Source organism: Homalodisca vitripennis, chromosome 4, assembly GCF_021130785.1.
Source record: "Homalodisca vitripennis isolate AUS2020 chromosome 4, UT_GWSS_2.1, whole genome shotgun sequence".
In the NCBI taxonomy this organism is placed as follows: domain Eukaryota; kingdom Metazoa; phylum Arthropoda; class Insecta; order Hemiptera; family Cicadellidae; genus Homalodisca; species Homalodisca vitripennis.
The window spans coordinates 28,701,509-28,715,722 of NC_060210.1; the positions used below are offsets into that span (position 1 = coordinate 28,701,509).

General features: G+C 33.3%; 1 protein-coding gene across 5 annotated transcripts in view; it reads left to right on the forward strand.

Moving 5' to 3' along the window:
• Positions 1-14,214, forward strand: part of LOC124359081 (pyridoxal phosphate homeostasis protein) — a 32,489-nt gene that overhangs the window by 4,855 nt on the left and 13,420 nt on the right. For 4 of the 5 annotated variants that reach the window (XM_046811509.1, XM_046811507.1, XM_046811511.1 and 1 more), the window contains one exon: positions 8,795-8,938. In XM_046811509.1, the coding sequence (XP_046667465.1) occupies positions 8,795-8,938 (144 nt within the window). Of the gene's footprint in view, positions 1-3,551; positions 3,897-8,794; positions 8,939-14,214 lie in introns of those variants that run through there. The other variant, XM_046811508.1, reaches the window with a different exon arrangement.

Genomic DNA, 14,214 nt, shown 5'->3' on the forward strand with positions numbered 1-14,214 from the left:
ATGGGAGAATATTAATTGTAATAAAATCAGTGATATGAAAACACATATTTTGCATGGATAATAATTAAAAAATTGAACTGTAATAATAGCCTAATTAAAAAAATTAAAAACAAAATGATAATAACCTAAGTGAAACATTTATAAAAAACATTGTAGCTAATTATGAACCTCACTAAACTGAATTGCATAGTCCAAATCTCCCCTTAACAAATAGCCCACTGGAAAAACTTCACAATAAATTAAATTAAGATAGCCATTAAGTCTAAAACCAGAAATACATCTCCTGGAATGGATGGGGTAAGTTATACAATGATACAGAGTTTACCTGATAGTGCAATGGAACTTATGTTAAGAATTTTTAATAACATCTTAAATAGAGTATCAAGATATTTCAAGAATGGGAAAGAATCAAAGTTAAACGCTTCTTAAACCAACTAAAGCTGCAAGGAACTTCGATCATATAGGTCTATATCTTTAAGTAGATGTCTTGTTAAAATAATTAATACAATGATAAAAAATAGGCTAGAATGAATCTCTGAAAAATTAAATGTGATTCCTCAAATCCAATATGAATTTAGGACAAAACGAGGGTGTAATGATTATCTTTTAAATTTCGTGTCGAAAAAGTTTAAATGAATTATATCCTAATAGTTTTGACATAAAACGAGACAACCATGGTAGCAGCACTATATATCACTGGAGCACATGGTAATGTATATATCCTTGAGTTATGCAATAAAATGATTAGACTTAATTATAATTAAACTTACATAACTGGCTAACTGATAAAAAAGTAAATGTGACAAGTAAATACATAATTTTAACCAGAACTACAAGGGTAGCGTGTTATCACCATTGTTATTCACTATCTATACAGGGTATGTTATGAAAGTCATACCTTTTAAGAAAAATATATTAAATAACCCGATTGTTACAAATGGTTAAAATTCTTCAAAATAGTCTCCTCCTGCGTCGTAACAACTTTGGAGACAATTCTGCCATGCCTGGAAAGCACCCTGGAACCCATCGACTGAAATGCCTCTCCGGAACCGAGTGAGCTTGGATGTTCTCCACCGACTCCCAGTGCTTTCCCTTCTGTTCTCTCTTCAGTCGGGGAACCAAACATAACCATACAGAGCCAAGCCAAGGCTGTGAGGAGACTGGGAACCACGGGGATCTTGTTCTGGGTCAGGTAGTGGGTAACGACAAAGGCCGTGTGGCTGAGGGAATGGTAGTAGAGGAGCTTGCAAACGTTTTGATTTCAGGTCTGACGCGCGCGACCCAGCGTTTCAATCTCTTGAGCGCCTCCAGAAAAAAAGCAGCATTGACAGTTTTTCTAAGTAAAATTGGACGATTCCTCGGACGTAAAAGAAGACAACCAGCATTGTTTTGATGTGAGATTTGATCATGCATGCTTTTTTGAGTTTGTGAGAAGGTTGTCCTATCTTCCGCATTGAGATCTCAAAATGCAATCCTATTCAAAGGTCTCTTGAAACATTTGATAAGTTTCCACTGCATTCTTCCAAGCCACCGGAAACTTGATCGTGTACCGTTGATCCGGTGAGCGTTCTATCACGCTGTGACGCAATCAAAAAAACAGATTTCGTACAAAGACACGTCCCACCACACCCGCCATATTATCCGATCCATACGAGCGCGCTGCGATCAATATTCGCGTCACAGTAAAGTCATGTGCATTACTTTCATAATGCACCCTGTATTTCTCAAATGAATGTAATAAATAATAACCCAATGAAATAAGGTTTTCATAGCATGCTGATGACATGGTCGTATACTTTTCACACAAAAAAGAGAATTGGTAAGTAAAAATTTACGGCATGCCCTAAACAAACTAATTAGTGAATATGATACATTTGATTACAATTATGTTTGAATAAATCAAAATGCAACACTATATACTATTCAAAGAAAAGATAAGTCAGCATTGAACAAACTATAATTAATGGTTACCTGATTCCAATTAGAGATAACATTAGGATTTTCGGAGTCATACTAGACAACAAATTAACCTTTAAACAACATATTGTTGACCTTGTAAATATGTGTTCTAAAGATCTTAATATTAGTTGTTGAAAAAGGGTTGCAACCCTAATTTTGTCATACAAGTATTTAAAGCTTAATGAGATCAAAATTAGATTATTGTTGTGCATTGTATGGTCATATATCAAAAAGTGATTTTGGTAAACTTGATTTAATTCAAAATCAGGCACTCAGATTTGCCTTAGGCTCCTTTTGCACCTCCCTAGTATAGCACCATAAGCTGAAGCGGCTGTGATGACACTAGGAATCAGAAGAAGTATTCTTACAGATAAGTTAGTATATAAGATACTCAATAGTCATCTAGCATTTAGAAATACTTAAATACATTAAGTCAAAAACTGGCAAAAGAAAGTATTACCATTATTAAAATCGTTTCATAGTGGAACTGAAATGGTGCCTAACATGACGGAAACAAAAGATTCAAAGATTACTGGGATGTTGAATTATCCTTATTTACTAATGAAAATAATATAAAAGGCAATACCAGATTAACAAATTTAGAAGTAACCAAAATGAATACGATTAAACAAACTCAAATAATGTTGGTTAGAAAAATGTGGCGATCTTATTTAGATTATGTTTATATTTACTTTGATGGGCCCAAAACGAACGATGGATGTGGTTCTGTCTTTCTGATTCCTCAGACCAATACCTCTGCCTTATATTCTGTTAGCAAATACATGTCTAGTTATAGTTACGAACTAATAGCTGTACAAAAAGCAGTTCACTTATCAATAATACTAAATATGATAACGTAGTTATAAGTGCGGGCTCTCAACCGGCGTTTTAGCAAAATCCAATAATAATCAAAAGCAAGCAAAAGTAAGAATAATAATCAACTATAAGCACAGTTTTTGAGTTGAAATCGTTAGATAAAATGTCGTGTTCGTATGGATTCCAAGACGTTTCACTGGAATTTAATGAAAAAGTAGATAATTAGCCAGAGATGCAATAACGGCAGGTGTGAAAGTTCCATAAGTTAATGTCTCTTTGGAGGACTTTAAAGTATAAAAAAATGGGTTATTAGAGACTATCAAGTAATCTTTGAATCAAATCCAAAAGCTCACTGGTACAAACATATTGCAACAAAGGTACGTAAGTTAAGTTCCATGGTTTAAAAATAGTAAACATTTAAGGAAGGAAATAATATTTTCTCGATTGTAACTGGATACCAGAGTAAACAGTAAGTTGTTTGCAATCAAAAGAAATATTTTATCCTATTATGCTTAAACTGTACTTAAGGTGTAGATGAGATAATCAACCACGTAGTACTACAATGCCCAAATTATGTATATGCCAGAAAAGAATGTTTTCATCTAATATCAGGTAAGTTTAAACATCTAGCCTATGACTTATAGACATGTTCTTAAAAACTAATGATTTGAACATGTACACGTAACATGTATTTTGGAACTACGAAACTGCATGTTATTACAAATCCTGACTGCTCTTTTGAGCAAACCTAGAAGAAAAAAAGACACTGCGAGTACTGACTAGTGACTATGCCTTCTACTGATTAGTGATTTGACTTCTTAGTTCTTACTTAGGATTAATGAATATTATGAATGATAGAAATGTGAACAGAACGGTAGTGAAGAAGTAAACTAAATTAAACACATTTTATTTACCATTATAGCATTATTTAATGTTTAAAACGATCACCTAACCATTTCCAAATAATAAGATCTATATCAACCATCTGTCAAAAATAAAATACACAGATAACATAAAAACTCTTTCAATTAATAACAGTGACAATGTATAAAAACGACATTATGAACGGATTAAAAGTGATTATTAGTAAAGTAGAAGCTGCGTGTATTAGGAGACAGATGGTAATTGATTTATTTTATATTTTTAATGGGCCTAATTATTTAATTTATGCTCCAAATGCATATATTTAGAGTGTAAATGTACAATAAAAGCTAACCTCAAAATTGAGACAACTAATTCATTCCACAGACCAAGGCTAGTAGTTTTAAGAGTTCTATTCAGAAAATAAGTAAAGATTTTATTATATAAAGACCATTAAAACCAGTACACAAAGTCAGCCTTAAAATTTGGAAGAGAGCCAATCAAAAGACAGGCCTAGATATGGGCTATTAAATATTAATCTCACTAATCCTAGGGTTAGTCTATATGAAATAATCAAGAAAAAGTTACTTCACCTATTTTTATTTTTTGTAACTTTCCTGCATTAGTCAGTAGTTTGAAACAGATTTGTAACATTTAAAATTGTTTTCCATTTTGGAGAGATGGCAATTTTTAACTGCATGGACCAGTTTTAGTTGTAACAATCACTAGAAATAAACGGGTCTGACTATTTCGTTGACGGTGTTCAATAACCTGTGTACCATGTATTAAAATTAATATACCTAAATAAAATTTGCAACAAAGAAATACTACCAAATTGCCTTCAGTACACAGTGGGTAAATGTGGGGTAGGGTACGATAAGCAGACCCGGTTTTTTATATCGAAGAATGTAATCAACGATACCTAATAATCTCAAATCCTAGACTATCAATCGATATCAAAGTATCTATAGTCTTCAATAACAATCATATGTTTTAAATTAAAATATGAATTTAATATTTACAGTGATCAAACAATTAAGCCTATAACCAAAATTAGGAAAACTGAAAACGACCATATTGGCTCCTCTCACAGTTACAGTTGTTTCTTTCCCACAAATTTCACATAATATACGAGTCCAACATGTTGAAGTCACGAAAAACATGTCTTATCATCTTTCAAAATAATGTCGTGTAGTTTTCTAAAATTGACTGCCATTTTTAATAATCAAATGTTCTTATATAAAATTGAAATATTACATTAGCCTACGAGTATTATTTGAAAGTGTTTACAGCTGTTGATATAGATTATTTAAGTCAATTGTTCAAAATAATTAATCAGTATCAATTGATTATAATATCAAACGTTATGGATTAAGTAATATTGTGTGCCAATCTATATATATAAAAATGAATGTTTGTATGTTTGTCCTTTATGGAATCGTGAACTATTGGACCGATCATGATGAAAATTTGTACGTATATGTATTTTTCCACGGAGAAGGTTTATAAGCTATGCCCATCCCTTTCCCGATTCAGGATTCCGCCCCACTGGTTACAGAAATACCCATAAGAAATGCATTGCAGCAAACATATGTTAACGTCTTTTCAAATTTTTAATCAGCTGTTCTTTGTAAACATATATTACACTTATAGTTTTAAAGCATAGAGTAAGCTTAAGAGAAACAACAAATTTTGTTTAAACTGTTTTTGCAATCACTGTTAAACATAGACTTTACTATCCAGATAATACAATTCAAATTTGACGTAAAAATTCACCTTTAACTGCAATATTTATTTAATATAAACCATGCTCATGCTTGATCAGAAGAGTAATGCAGATATCATAATTACTATCTTACGTTGGCTACAAATATAAAGAATGTTATAAAATCAACCTTAGTTGTTTTTTTTGACAGAAGTATGGTTCTCAAAACTCCGTGTGTACATATTCTCTCGATCGAGACAACAAAGCAAGCTCAATCGTGGCATCGGAGATATAACTAATTTAATCTAAAATTTATTATAGTAAAAAAAAAAATTTACTAAGTAATATAAGGACTTCGGTTCTTAAGATTTGCGTGCGAAGCCGTGGGTAACAGCTAGATAGAGGCAGGAATATGGTACATACCTTCATAATACGCCCAAGAGGCTCACGATGGAACGACTATCAATTATCTCAGCAATGTTTAGAATGTGATAGAAAAAGAATAAGTGAATATAGTGTACTGTTTTCAACGGGAAATTGCGTGCGAAGCCGCGGGCAACTTTTGCAAAAAATTATTGAAATGCGCAGCAAAGCGCGCCGGGCCCGCTAGTTTCAATATAAAAAACCGGATCCGCTTATCGTACCCTACCCTAAATTTGAAGACAATTGGACAAAGTTAAGTGGCTATGCATATTATCGACCATTACGCCTGTTAGCCCATGTTAACAACCAGCAAAAACCTGTTAACTGGATACTAAATATTCAGGTATCTAAATGAAACTTGTAAAGAAATATTGTAACATTCTCTTTACCACCTGTAAATTTGAACTAAATTGGACTAAGTTAAGTGCCTATTTATGCATATTACCTGCCGCTGAGACTGTTGACCCGAGTCAGCAAACAACAATAACCTGTGACCAAGTACTAAATATTGAGATATCTCAAATAAACTTGGAACAATGAAACCATTAAAAAAAGTAAAAATCGATTTTTAAAATTAATTTACTAAGAACTTACAGCAAATACATGAGTTCAAAACACTGTAATGGAACAAAAATTCATGAAAATTCATATTTTTAATACCTTTTCAAAACCATCCTTATAGTAAGATAGAAATAAACTTTAAAATACAAAAAAATTTAGTTTTCAAGAGAGCTATTGGTGATGTAATGAAAGTCATACCTTGCTATTTGAATTTTTAGTATTGTGAGTGAAATTTGCTAAAAGTCTTTAACAAGGTAACAGTAAAAAAAAAACAGCTGTGAAGCCATACAACTTTAACATTTTGGACCACCCTGTATACAAGAAGCGAAATAAATTAAAACTTTTTCATAATGATCAGTGAATAAAGAGAGAGAGAGAGAGACCTTTGAAAAGAGGTAAAACTCAACCTACCTTTAAATTTTTTAAATCATTAAAAAATTACCCCTCCTCTCCAAAGTGTTAAAAAACATTTTGGCTGTTCAAAATTATTTTCCTGAATTCTTTTTTCTATTAAAACAAAGAAGGCAGCTTTCTTGTTTTCGTAATTTAAAATTTTTACTTTTTGTTTTTAGAATTTTATCCGGGTTCATTGGGCTCAAAAATGGGGATATCTGTTGAAACGAATTATGCACCTCTGTTTGTTAGGATGTTATAGATAATGTACGGATGGTCTGAAATAGCCTATTTTATATATGTATTGCACTTTTAGAGATACATATATATGTAATAGACTAATCAGATCCAAAATTGTAATTAGTATAACATTGTTTTGTATATACTGGTATGATCGGTCAACTATAATAATTCTGTTTAAACTATTATTCCTTGCATTCTATACAATATCCCCAGGTTGCTACTAGCCTAAATCTTTGTAGTGTTGTGTGGCGGTGTAACATATTTAGTTTATTCATTGTTTTGTTGACGGTGACAGTCCTTTTTCTAGAAATGATCACAGACCAAAACTAATAACGATTTCAGTTTACAAAATACTATTAGAGGTATCATAAAAGACCACTATGTTGTCACTAATATGTTTAACTCATTTTACAGCGAGGTAGGGCAGGGTATAAAGCTCCAACTGACTATGAACCATCGGCTATGAACTGAATGTTTTGTCATGCACTGCTTTAATGTTCTTATTGGAAACATCTGAGGTGGAAGTTAGGCAACAGAATTCTTCCTTAAAAATTATAACCTCTGCTGGCTCAAAATTCCTCAAATCTGAAAGAAATACGTGATCTGGTCTCTAGTACTCTGGCTTATTTGATTAATATGCATTTCCATCTTGGTCAATTCTCTTCAACTTCAAAGCATTCGATTGTACAACCTCTAAACAAAAGAGGAAGCAAGGTTGGGTGTGAGAATTTGAGACAGATTTCTTTAATATCAACCTTAAGCAAAACATAAATGCATAAGCATTTATGCATTTTTTTATGGTAATGAAAGTATATTCCTCCAAAGGCTAATTGCATGTGTTGAAAAGAACCAAATATTTTCTTGTTTGGTTTCATCAAGGATTATCTATTGCCAGAGGCCATCAATCAGCTTGTGTCATCCATTGTTTATTCCCTTGATTCTCACCAGTGTTCTGCATGGTTATGTTGTGAATTAACAAAGATATTTTACATAGTTGACAAACTAAATCTTATTGGTTTGAGAGTGTTGCGTATTTTCGGATTGCTTATTGACTCAGAGATAGGTCCCAGTGTGACTCAAGTTTGCTTTCATGAAATTGGGTTGTCTAAAATTTACGAGGTCTTTGGAGTCTGAAATTGTTAGGGGAGTTCCTCAGGACTCGCTCCCTGGACCCATGCTTTTCCTGCTGTTCATGAATGACTTGTCTAAAGTCACCACAACTGCTGATGTTTGTCTGTTCTAAAAGAGTGCTTTGAGAATTACATTTAATAAAAGCAGTCGCTTTTTGTGTTAAACTCTATTTAAGGAACAAAAATATGTTGACATTTCCAGCAATGTATATACTTTCGGAAGAATATTAAACTCTTCAGGACTGTCATCTGTGGTAGGCGTTTTCTCCCCAGCGGATTGAATCTTAGAATTCCTTCACATTCAACTTGCTTTTTCCAAAACCACTTCGCTTACAGTGATGAAAAAATTTTAGTTCACTGTTAGAAAAGTTGAGGTGGGAGAGTGATGATGCTTTTGGGAAGGGATTAAGAAAGATTCTTTTGATAAAGAACTCTTACAGTGTCGAGGAATTCCTTTTTTAGCACAGATAACAAAAATATATGAAATATTTATCTATTAAAAAATCTCAAAGTAAGGATTATTATTTTAACGTATTTTTGAGTTTGAGTTAGAAATATAGTGTACCACTTTATAAAGTGATCAGATCCAAACTCCACAAGATTTGCTGTTTTAATACTGACTTACTGCAAGGTGAAATAGAGTATTGAAGAACTTAGTAATAAGAGTAGTTTTATTAACATTTGTTTACCATGTATGTTTTAGCACTTACCAAACATCAAACCAAGGCTGGTAGCAGTCAGCAAAACTAAACCCAAAGAGTTGATCTTTGCTGCATACGATTATGGTCAGAGACATTTTGGAGAAAACTATATTCAAGAATTAGTAGAAAAAAGTAATGATCCAGAGGTAAGAACAACTTTTATATATAATTTCTTTTATTTGAGGAAGATTGTTTATTTACTCGTAATCTTGCGTGTATACATGCAGATTCAAGACAAAAAGGGGCTTTATTATCCTTAGGTTAGCTACAGTAAAAGCCCAAAATGTGTGTCCCTTTTTGTGCAGTGAAATTTGTATTCATAACTGTATTTGTCTAAATGTTAAATTTGCTCTAAAAAACTATGTTATTATATTGGCTGAAATCATACCTCTAGCAACATAACTATAATTACTATGCAGACAGTAACTTGTAGTTGATTAAGGGTTATTAGCCAACTGAAAAAAAGAAGATTATACAATTAAATTTGTTTTTATGTTTTCTTTGTTTATGTTTGTTTAGGGATCTTTCTAATTACTATCCTGATTTACACGAATTTGTTGTAATGAAATAGGGCTACTCACCATTGGTCTGACTAATTGTGTAAGGAATGGATGGTCAGGTCAAATATAGAAAAAGTCAGACTACTCAGAGGCATGCTTATTATGATAATTGTTAAAGCCTATTATGTTCCAAAAATTATTTTAATAAAGTAGTCGTTTTGTATTTGCTTTTTTTAAAATTTGTTTGTATCAATACGTATATTGTTAACAGGGAGATATTTGTTAACAAATGAGGGCTGTTCAAAAAGTATAGGATCTTTGTTAATATTAAAAGTGCATTTATTGAATTAGAGCTATAAACTTCTAATCCGCTTCAAAGTAGTCTCTTTGGCGGTGCACACACTTCTCCCAGCACTTCTGTCACTATTCAAAACATTTCTGAGAGGCATCTTTTGGAATGCTGTTAAGCTCGGTCGTTGTATTCTGTTTAATGTCTTCTCTTTCTTGAAATCAAGTTACTTCAGGGGCATTTTCAGCTTAGGAAATAGCCAGAAGTCGCAGGGAGCAATGTCGAGGGAGTATGGAGCTTGGCGAAGGACAAGGAGCTTTTGCTCCATTGTCAGAAACTTTGGAAAAAAGTTTTGCAGAAACTCCTCATTTTCCAATTCTCGGTTAAAATCAAATGTACTGACCCATTGCTGATTCAGATTTCGTCTGCTAGTTCTTGGACTGTAAGACAACATTCTCATTATGGCTTGTCGGTGGCCTGCCTGAACACAATTCACTTTCCACTAATGTTTGAATTTTTGAATCAATTGTACCACCCTTTTATTCAAGTACTGCTCATAGCAGACTCGTCAAGGGCCTGTTGAATTGTTTCCATTTGCGAATTGCCAAGCTTTAGAAAAAAATTAATGCAGTATGTCGCTCAAGGTTTCTGTCATTTATAACTTGATAAAAACTACCGAGCTCTACAGAGAGGTCTACACTACTAGGCTGACTGCCGGCAACCGAAGCTTTATCATGATACAAAACAGCGCATGACAGGCCCCTCCACATCCCCACTAAAGCTTGACCGCCAGCGCTTCATTCGTTTAAGCGTGAAGACAGAAGGTCCGATACTTTTTGAACAGCTCTTGTATGTTGGTATTGGTCAGATTTTGTAACCCAACAATTTAAATAAAAAATAAACCTAATCCTACCAATCAAAATAAATAATTCTGAGAACTGGGAGAATTTTAAAAATAATTTTTCCGTCTCCAAAAACTTATAAAATTAAGATATAATTTTACAGCTTCTTGAATCAAGAACTGATTAATCACGGAACATCGTATTTTATGGGACGTGGCTCGTGAAATTGTGAATGAAGATCGACATATGTTTGTGAGCTACATCTGATGTCGGTTGATCTAATGTTACCTCCACTAGTGTAGTGAGTTTAGTCGGCCCAATCTAGCGCTCACCGCCCACCGCTCGGGTCTATGAACGATTGCTCCTCACACGCTCCGATTGTCATCAAATTACGAAGGTTAAAACAAAGGAAGTGATGTTATGATATTACGGTCACATCCAAATCTCGACTGAACTGTGTTTACACCGGCAAAAAAGGCGCGTTTTGTGTCCAACTAAACATCGCTAGTCTAAACGGGCGCAAGGGCTCTCGCGAGCGCTGCCGCAACCAGTGCCGGATAGTTGGTTACAAGAACTGGAGAACAGTGTCGGCTATTAACATTTAAATTATTTCAATTAACAAGTATTTGCGACAGCTCTTGTGAGTAAAATTGCTTATATTCTTCACATTATGCTACAGTAGTTGTGTAAATGTTCTCGCAACTTTACTTGCCAGTGTAAACTCATGTTGCCAGTCTACAAACGGCAGACGGCCAGCTGATTGAATCAGCCACCAGGCTCATCAGTTTTCGTCTTCAGAGCGGCATTGTTTGGACGACGGCTAGAAATCCTGTCAGTTCCCCGGTCAACTTTTTACCGGAAAGATTTCTACGCACACCTGACGATCGTTCAGGCGATTCGAACTGTTCAAACCAAATATTCCAACATTCACGAGGATCTGTATATATTGTTGTTTCATAGTTCTTTACTGTAATCTAACTGACTAACTGACTGAGTCTGCACTGTCTATTCGTAGACAAAAACGATCAGCAGTGCTCAAATTACCGAGTGGTATGTTTTTGTGTATAAAACTATTTAGAAACACATAGCAACAGAATAACGTAATTTATAAATATATTATAACTGAAGTTCGTTTTTTCTGTGTCTATATTTTTCAACGCTAGCGTGTCTGCTGGTTCTATGCGCAAACTTTAGCTCCTCGATAGTAAACAGACGATCGCTAATTCGCATTTTATCCGTACTCGTACTTTGCGTAGTTGTAAATAAATATATTCTCTATAAATATATATTCATACATTTTTACGTAAATGTAATATATTCTGGAAGCTCGTTTTATAACCCTACCATTTCTATTACTTAAAAAGGAAAAATGACTTGAAATTTTAAATATATTCATTTTCCTGTATCTCTGCAAAGTCCTTTGAAGTAACGTGGTATTTTTAAGCTTCCCCTCCCCCACAAAAGATAAATAAATTAAGTAGAGTTCAGATGAAAGTATTTGGTTGTTGGTTGAATTATTTGTTGATTGTACTGAACCGACCTTGTGTCACCGGCGAAATCATTGTCTCGTACCGAAAGTTCGTCCACCGCTAGAGCCACCCGCAATACTGAGTTGCAGTCTGCCCTATGGTAGCGCTGAGTTGGCATTTATTTGTTATTTTTGTATTTCCGAATTGGATCCATGTATTTTCTAAACATCACATAAAGGAAAGTTATCAGGTATACACAATGTTAAGTCGACACATCCAAAGACAGAGATATAAACTAAGGAGCTTAAAATAGGTGATAGCGATAAATCGTCACAGAAGTTCTCGCATATCGCTAGCGACGAAATGCTAGAGGCACCGCAGCTTTGTGGCATTTCTTGTAAATACTGCTAGTGACGATAAAACGTCATCGTTGCATTTGGCGTAAGGGTTAAATACAGTACTACAGTTGTCTATTTGGTTTGAAAATAGACTAGATAATCGGAAATTTTCAACCGGGAAAAAACCGGGAATTTGAAAAGAGTTTTTGAGTGGCCACCCTGAAAATACTATGGTACATATTTAAAAAATTCAGTATTTAGTGTGTATATATATATATATATATATATATATATATATATATATATATATATATATAAACAAAGCTAAGCTTATGACACTACATTTGCTTAAATAAGTCTAAGAAACTTTTTTTCCATTTTCTGTTTGTTATCTTGTAATGTTGTTTTGCTTAGGTGATATCTTAAGCCCTGACCTCATTAACTAAGCTAGCAGACAAGTCACAAGTCTTGATACTGAAGCTGTATACAAGTCTTGCATTTGATCAGACAATTCAACAAGATTGAGAAATAAAAAAATGTGCTACTTATCTTTAATGTTTTCACATATGAAACATATTGTCAACATAGTCAAATCAATAACTTGTAACCAGTTACTACTAAAATTATTTTTAGAATCTTTTTCTTGTTGTTTTGCTTAGGTGATATCTTAAGCCCTGACCTCATTAACTAAGCTAGCAGACAAGTCACAAGTCTTGATACTGAAGCTGTATACAAGTCTTGCATTTGATCAGACAATTCAACAAGATTGAGAAATAAAAAAATGTGGTACTTATCTTTAATGTTTTCACATATGAAACATATTGTCAACATAGTCAAATCAATAACTTGTAACCAGTTACTACTAAAATTTTTTTTAGAATCTTTTTCTTTTAATTTCATTAGATATATGACAGTATTATTTTCTTAGCAGTTTTTAGTATGTACATGACACTGTTTAACTTTAGTATTTCAAAAAGGCCAAAGTGGTTGGGTAAGACCTGTTGTTTTTAGCAATAAATTAGGCTGTTTTGAATTCATTCTTATTCTAATTAAGTGTGCTTTGCAATTTCATAAAACCATTCTCAATTATTTCTTTTTTTTTAGTTTCGGAAGTGATTATTTCACCAGGTGTGTGATTAGCAGAATTGTTACGTTAAAAGATCTCTTTTCTTAAAGAAGTCAACTGATCCGTTTTTCCTAATTCATTAAAAGATACCAAGTAGCTACACCACTCTTTTTATATGCCTGTACGCTCTTTCTGTAAGATCTAAGTTGGAGAACTGCCTTTTAAATCTTACAATCAAGCTTCTTGTTGCAACAAACCGACCAAGAAAATGTACTTTTTGCATTCCCAGATTTCTTAGGTCCAAAAATGAAAAGACCTAAATACCTAAATGATAAATATGTTTACGACTAGTCATCAAATTTTTAAATGATGAGCTTGATTCATTTTGAGTTTGGGAGTCAACAATGTTTCAAACCAGTGTAACTTCTTAGAGACAACCTTTCGAGGTCAGATTTGCGGCATTATATTCTACTATTAATGTATTAATGTAATTAAAATAACTAAAACCCTTTAAATTAAAACATAATAATATATTCTACTAATAATGACCTTTAATTTGATGTACCACTCGACCTATGGTCATTAAAGATTTCTCTCTTGACTCCTTGCGGGACATCCCCCGGATATGACAAAAAAATGTAGGTACTTCAAAAGTAGATTTATAGGTACAGTAATAATGTACCAAGTTTTATTGCTTTACTTGTAAATCGTTAGAGAATTATCAAGTTCGTGTGGGACTGTAATAATAACCTGTATATATATATATAAAAGAGAACATTACACTTTTTATACAATTTATTTTGTAAATACCCACACTTCTCACTAGTTTATCACATAATTTCCACCAGTATTAAGGTACTTAACACATCAAACTTACTACAAATTTTATATACTGTCATGGTAGAAGTTTGCTGCCTG